The 7866-nt window shown below is 40.9% G+C and overlaps 1 protein-coding gene across 2 annotated transcripts in view; it reads right to left on the bottom strand.

Moving 5' to 3' along the window:
• LOC108793359 (alcohol dehydrogenase 1-like) overlaps positions 1-7866 on the bottom strand; it is a 25854-nt gene that overhangs the window by 2129 nt on the left and 15859 nt on the right. The window contains exons 7-8 of one of the 2 annotated variants that reach the window (XM_018564279.1): positions 3536-3671; positions 1587-1725 (exon numbers count right to left, since the gene is read on the bottom strand). In XM_018564279.1, the coding sequence (XP_018419781.1) occupies positions 1587-1725; positions 3536-3671 (275 nt within the window). The remainder of the gene's footprint in view (positions 1-1586; positions 1726-3535; positions 3672-7866) is intronic. The other variant, XM_018564280.1, reaches the window with a different exon arrangement.

The following is a 7866-nucleotide window of genomic DNA, read 5'->3' on the forward strand; positions in this document are numbered from 1 at the left end:
GGGGTTTTTTTTTCAAATTTGACTGCACAAGTGGAAATATACTTTACCTTTCAAAAAACTGCCTTATTGAGAACATACAGTATGGGTGTACTTATTTAAACAATGCAAATTGTGATCATTACCTACAAATAATCCGTTCTAAAAAACATATTGCATGTAGTATTATAATTTCCATGTATCACTTGCACATTAATTGATTTAGTTGTATTTATTTTTCAATTCACAAAGGCCTTGTTCATACGAGCTTCAGCTTGTATGAAAGTGGTGTGTACAGCAAGCTTTTTTGAAGTTTTCAGCGAGCCTTTGCAAAGCATTTCTGAAGCTTTCAGCAAGTTTTTAGCAGCTTTGTTGAAGCCTTTAAAAAAATTAAACAAGCTTCAAGTAGTGCTAAGGTCCCATTCACACCTAAGATTAAGCATAGCTGATGAGGGTGTGCACCAATACAGTAAACTCCCCGTTATCTGATATCCACGTGGACTAGTAGATTCTGGATAAATGTAGTCTCTGGTTGTTTGAGAGTTACTATTAAAAATAGGTCTAACTAATGCCATACCCTATACCATAACATAAACTCTGTATTGACTTCATATTAATATTGAAATGCAGTAATCAAACGCAAATTAAGACAAGTAGACACACTTAAAACAAATTAATACAAATAGGCACACAATCATTTCCAGGATAATACATGGCGCAGATCAGCAAAACAGTGAGTACACAAGGGATTTATTTTTCTGTTTAGATGAGAGTTCTGGTTAGTTGAATTCCGGATAACAGAGAGTTTACTGTATTTCATTTCCATCATGCATGGGAAAGGGATGGATAAAGGATATGTTTTAGGATGAATATGACAGGAAGTGTTTACTGAGTTAATAAAAGTAAATAAAGTGAAAGGAGGTGTTACTGCTAATAAACATTTTGGTAGAGTTGAAGTTAATGGGATATTGTCTGAAGGAGATGTTATTTCAGGTAGCATGAGAGGGTACAAAAATACAAATTCTGTATTATCCATATGATGTTTAATAAGGATGGGCTGCCTGTTCGAGTCGACCATAGGTTCGACTCAAACATTGCATGTTCTAGCGTTCGCCGAACGCCATAAGTATGTAAGTGTATGAAATCATTGACAGCAGATCGAGTGTCTAGAACACAATATAGTAGGGAAGTAAGACCAGGAGCTTACAGATTTGAGAATCATCTACATAATAGTGATATCAAAATAGAAACAAGCTAATTAGCTGGGTATAGATAGAGAATAGAAGGTATCCAATAGTACAACCTTTTAGTACAGTAACAGAAAGAGAGTGAACAGAGAGGGAAGCGTGAGAATCAGTTGAAGGTGTATCCAGAAAGTAAGGGAAGATCCAAGAAAGTGTAAAACCTTTGTTTCCTAAGGAGAAGAGAGTCTGGAGTAGCACAGAATAGCCAGCCATATCACAGTCTGAGGAGAGTTAATGAAGAATCAGAGAGAGACCAGAATAGTTGACTAGCCTTTGCGGTTAGAAGGCCTTTAGCAACCTTGGTAAAGACAATTTCAGAGGTGCAAAAAATATATATAATTTTTTTATCATAATGCTACTACCCACCTTTTTCCAGTTCTCAAAAGTTCAAAACCTTCATTTATTTTATTAAAAGGCAAAGTATGAGTCACCAAACCATCCAAGTCGAATTTTCCTGCAATGTAGTCAGAAACCAATTTGGGAACAGAGTCCATACTTTTAAAACCTGAAAAATAAGTCAGAAAGCAAGTGACAAAATATCCACAAGCAGAAACAGTCAAAAGTGTTGCATATCAGCTATATACAGGATAGACATGTAAATGTCGTTTTGTTCCAAATGCGAATTTGGATGAAATTTAATGAATTCGGACATTTGGATGCATCCAAATGTCCGAATTCCAATGAGGCCAGATGCAAACATATCCAAATGTTCTTTAACGAAATTTTGGATCATCTGAATTTCGTTCAAAATGAAATTAAATCGGACATGTGACTGTTTTCTGGCCAATCAGAAAACCCCATCCGAAACTAAAACGAAATTCCAAAACATCTGGATAAGAATAACGAAATGGAACGGTGTTTGAATCCGAAACACCTAAAAAAAAGAAAAGCCAAAACGAAAATGTTTTTTTGTCGGCTTACGAACTAAAACAGGTATTGTTTATAAATGACAGCAGAAAAGGACAAGTCTTAAAGGGCAATGTGCCTTGCGATCCCGTGCGGGCGATCGCATTGCGGCTGCAGGGCGTGGCTACAGTGCCATTCACTTCAATGGTCCACCATGACCCCTCCAGCCCGGCAAAAAAGCGAGCCGGCTGCAATGCGATGCAGTGCGTTCTGGCCAGAATCGGACCGGAATGCACTGCCTATGGTGTAAACTAACCCTAATACCCCCCTTTTATAATGACAGGGCTGGCTTATTCAAAGTCCCCTTAATTGCCTTTCTAAATCTGCTAGCCACAGTTCAAAGATCATGTAATGCATTAGCGTTAAAAAAAAAAGCTGGCCAGGCAAATTTGGACAAAAATTTGCCAGGACCATTGTATTCACTGAGAACCAACTGTAACAGTGAATTTTAACCTCAACCCTACACACGACCAGGATACCACAGGTATATACTAACAAAACAAATATCCAGGAAAGATTTGCAGAATTATGCAAACAAGAAGTATACCAGGTCTTTTTTTCGTGCCATAGCACAGAAGGGAATGCATTAGAGCTAGTTCACACCTGCCCCAGTGCGTTCCGGCACAATTCGTTGCTGGAACACACTGGATCGCATCCCGGGCTGGCTCACTGCGCCTGGGGCAGGAGAGGGCGTGTCAGTGCATTGAAGTCAATGGCACCGCAGCCATGCCCCCTCCCACCCTAGAACGCAGTGAGCCAGCCGGGATGTGATCCAGTGCGTTCCAGCTAGGAATCGTGCCGGAAAGCTCTGGGGCTGGTGTGAACTAACCCTGAAGAACTTGGTTATTTTTTAAACACATCGCAAATATGTATCCAGATGTCGCTACTTTTCGTTTCCAGGTTAGTGACACCCACACAACAATATACAGTGGTTACAGAGTTATGTTGCTGCCACCTATTAGTTCTGTATGTAATTTTTATGAATATTTCAGGCTGCATCAATTATTTATGGATCAGTTATCAGTATGGTAGCCGGGCAACCAGCATTTTAAGAAGCTGGTTGTCTCACCATCTTGTCTTGAATTGCATTGTGATTGTAATGTCTTCCTTATATTGTAAAGTGCTGTGCAAACTGTTGGCGCTATAAAAATACTATGAAATAATAATAATAATAATAATAATTTAACCACCTTTTGCTTTTATCCTGCTGAAGATAGTAAAAATTTTTGTTTTCCTCTCACTTTCTGCTGGAAGGGGTTTTAACTTTTCGTGGCATAAATTAGTTTATCCTATAAATTCTCTTTAAACATAGCATCATATTCATTAATCACAATATCAAAGTATCACAGTACTTAATGTAGCAGAGAAGCAAATAGAACATTTTATTAGCTGTTAATAGTAAAATGTACCTCCGTATAAAGAGCCTTTCCATGTGCGTCCTGTCAGGAGCAGCAAAGGATGAAATGCGATCTTTGCATCATGACCAGCTAACCCTATTACAACACTGGTCCCATATCCTTGGTGAGTACACTCCAATGCTGCTTTCTGATTCAATGGGGAAAATGCAATCAGAAGAAATATTTGCAATTTTTAAAAAGAAATGTTAAACAGTCATAATCTGCCTTTAAAGGAGAGCTGTCATGAGAGAAACATGGAGAAATACTGACTGTCTGACCGTCATGCTGATCCTCTTGCTTTAATATTTCATTGTCCCAAAACAATCAGATAAGGACTTGTGTTGAAGCCAGCGGGGTCAGCATAACAGCCAGGCCACTCAGATTTACAGAAGGTCAGTAGTAGCAGTCCCCACATTCTTAGTTTAATTTTAAGAGAATAAGTGTTACAGTGAAATAAAAAAATATTGAAAACTAAAGCTAGTCATTAGGGATGAGCTGAGTGTTCAATTCGGATATGAGTTCGAATCGAACATCGGCAGTTCGAGCGCTCGCTGAACGCCGAACTTTATGGTTTGTGGTCGCGGTTTGTTCGACCGTGGACATTCCATAATGCAAAATGCCCACTGAAGCTCTGATTTGTTTAAGTCTTGCACCTGACCACAGGTCAGGTGCAAGACTTTGCCCAATCAGGTCTCAGCAGAGGAGGGGCCTGAAGGAGAAAGTTCTCTATCAGGTCCCCCCATGCTGATTGACAGCAGGCAGTGGGCGGGTGCAATAGCCAGCTGGCTATTGCATTTCACAATATCCAATAGCAGTGGATGCAATGAAGAGGAGGCAGGGGGGCCGGGCAGAGGAGCCGTGGCTGGACCGGATCGGAGAAGAAGCCGACGGACCAGGGGACCGGAGGCAGGGACAGCAGCGGAGGTACGGGGAGGGCAGCGGTCTGTGTACCCGCTGTCTCCGCCACACAGGCGCGGAAAGCAGCAAGGATTTGAAGGGACACAGGGCGCTGCAGCCACAGTTCTCCAGTTGCCGGTACATTTAGGAGAACTGTGGACCAGGTTCGTAAGTACGGATTGTCCGTAACCGGGGACTGCCTGTATAAGCCCTCTTAAAGGGGACATGCATTTTCGAACGTTCGACCCCCATTCACTTGCATTGAGTTTGAGTTTGTGTTCGAATGCGAACCGAACACAGGGGTGTTCGGCTCATCACTACTAGTCATTTATGTTAAAGGCAGATTTTTTTTATCCCATTCAAGTTCTGTGATAGCCCATATGCTGCAAAATGTCTTAATGTTTCAGAATGTCACCTATGATAGCGCTTCATTAGGCCCAATTCACAAATGTAAAACACCATGATAAGGATCCTTATTTTTTTTTAAATGAGAGTTATTTTCAACTGAGCCAAGTGAGATTTAAAATCTATAGTCAAATCAATGTGAAGATCCTTATTAGAGATGAGCCAAGCGTACCTAGGTTCAGTTCAAGGGAGGGTCACCAAACTGCTCCTAAATTCTGAAAGGTAATCCGAACACCATTGAAGTCAATGAGAGCTCAATCTTTAGTTCTGGCCATTATCAAGGCTAATAGGCAAGGGATTAGAAAACAAAGAGCATATGGATCTCAGCACTGCCAAAGGGACATATATCAATGAAAAATAAATATAGTCTGGTGGGAATCAGCTCTTTTAAGGATGTTAACAAAGAACCGTAAAAATGCACAATTCCTTTACATAACATGTTTCGGGGATTTCATAAGCCTTCCTTTGAAGTGGTGCATCTGTAGGATGTATATAGTGAACTACAGTGAATAGTACATTTATAACCAGATATTTCTAAACGGACCCAGATCCAATTCATGAAATTTATTTTTAAAAAAAAACTGACATGGGGTTTCCCCCCAAAGTCCATCCCAGGCCCTTGAGGTCTGGAATTGATTTTCAGGTGACCCTACAGAAAAACAATAAAAAAAAACTATACCCTTATCTGTGGATGTGGGGTCTGCGGCTGGGTGGGCTTATCAGAATCTGGAAGTCCCCTTTAAAATAAGATATTCCCAGATATCTAGGCCCCCACTAATTAAATGAGTACCCCTAGATATATACACTGAGTAGCCAGATTATTATGACCACCCCATCAGTACTTCGTTGGGCCACCTTTTGCCTTCAATACTGCGGCGATTCTTCTTGGCATTGACTCCACAAGATGTAGAAAGGTGATGCAAGGAATCTGACACCATGCCTGATGAATAGCACTGTCCAGTTCTGTGAGATTTGATGGTTGTGGAACCAGCTGCCTGATGGCTCTTTCAACTTCGTCCCACAAATGTTCAATTGGAATGAGATCTGGTGATTGTGGGGGCCACCTAAGAAAGGTAAAGTCTCCCTCATGTTCTTGAAACCACTACTGCACAATACGAGCACCGTGGCATGGCGCATTGTCTTGTTGGAAGAAGCCATCTCTGGGATACGCCATCAACATGATAGGATTAACTTGATCAGCAACGATAAAGAAAAAAATCACTTCTACTATTCTTCCCTATGCTTCCCTATTTATATTGGTCTGGCCCTCTAGCAACTTCAGCGCAAAATTATAGCTAATTTGCCTACAAACGTCAGGTGGTCATAACAATCTCGCCACTCAGTATTGGGACGCTGGCCTTTACGCACACATGAACTTTAATGGCATCCCAGTCTTAGTCCGAAGGGTCCAATATTGAGTTGGCCCACCCTGTGCAGCTATAACAGCTTCAACTCTTCTGGGAAGGATGTCCACAAGGTCTAGGAGTGTGTCTATGGGAATGTTTGAACATTCTTCCAGAAGAACATTTGTGAGGTCAGGTACTGAAGTTGGACAAGAAGGCCAGGTCAGGACTCTGTACAGGACAGTCAAGTTCCTCTACCCCAAACTCGCTCATTCATGTCTTTATGGACCTTGCTTTGTGCACTGGTGCGCAGTCACGTTGGAACATGAAGGGGCCATCCCCAAACTGTTCCCACAAAGTTGGGAGCATGAAATTGTCCAAAATGTCTTGGTATACTGATGCCTTAGGAGTTCCCTTCACAGGAACTAAGGGGCCAAGCCCAACGCCTGAAAAACAACCACTCACCGTAAGCCCCCCTCCACCAAACCTTACACTTGGCACAATGCAGTCAGGCAAGTACTGTTCTCCTGGCAACTGCCAAACTCAGACACGTCCATCGGATTGCCAGACAGAGAAGTGTGATTCTTCACTCCAGAGAACATGTCTCCACTTATCTAGAGTCCAGTGGCGGTGTGTTTTACACCACTGCATCCGACGCTTTGCATTGCACTTTGTGATGTAAGGCTTGGATGCAGCTGCTCGGCCATGGAAACCCATTCCATGAAGCTCTCTACACACTGTTATTGTGCCAATCTGAAGGCCTCACAAAGTTTGGAGGTCTGTAGCTATTGACTTGGCAGACAGTTGGCGACTTCTGCGCAATGTGTGCTTTAGCATGTACTGACCCCGCTCTGTCATTTTATGTGGCCTACCACTTCCTGGAAAGTGGAAAAAAAAATAGGAAAAAAATTAAAGTTTCCACAAACATTTTTTTTAAGTTACACATAAAAAAGAATGTAAAAAAACACTTTTTTTTAAAAGTCCCCACCCCTACATACACGCATGTAAACATGCGTCAGGTGCACATACCTGCGAAAACGACTATTGCATTACGCCGCACATGTTACATATCGCCACAAACTGATGAGCTGTAAAAGCTTTTAAAGCGTCGCCTATGGTCAATTTTGGGTATGCTAGTTTTTTGGCAATTTCGCAGGTGCGCACAATTTTTAAGCTTGACATGTTTGGTGTCTATTTACCCGACGTGACCCCGTCTTTTATATTTTACCAAAAAAGTGGGCAATATTAGTTGTTTTATAACATAATGTAAAAAAAAATTTTTTTTTTCAACATTTTCAGTAATTTTTCCTGAATATAGTAAAAAATTAAAACCCCCAGTGGTGATTAAATACCACCAAAAGAAATCTCTATCTGTCCCCAAAAAATTGTATAAAATTAATTTCAGTACAGTGTTGCATGACAGAATAAATGTCAGTCAAAGTACCGCAGCGCTGAAAACTGAAAAATGGCCTGGCCAGGAAGGGGGTGTAAACACCTGGTTTTCAAGCGGTTAATAACGTGCTGGATTAGTGTGATCCTAGTTCATTTTATTACTTTATTGATGTGCTGTATGTGTATAGGCTAATATAGTTGGATCTGTATGTGCGTTGTAATTAATCGATTCATCGATTTAAAACATTTCGATTAATCGAACATGAAAATTTTAATCAGTAACAGCCCTAGTATATATATATATAT

The sequence above is a fragment of the Nanorana parkeri genome, unplaced genomic scaffold, assembly GCF_000935625.1.
Source record: "Nanorana parkeri isolate BGI_ZX_2015 unplaced genomic scaffold, ASM93562v1 scaffold742, whole genome shotgun sequence".
NCBI lineage: Eukaryota > Metazoa > Chordata > Amphibia > Anura > Dicroglossidae > Nanorana > Nanorana parkeri.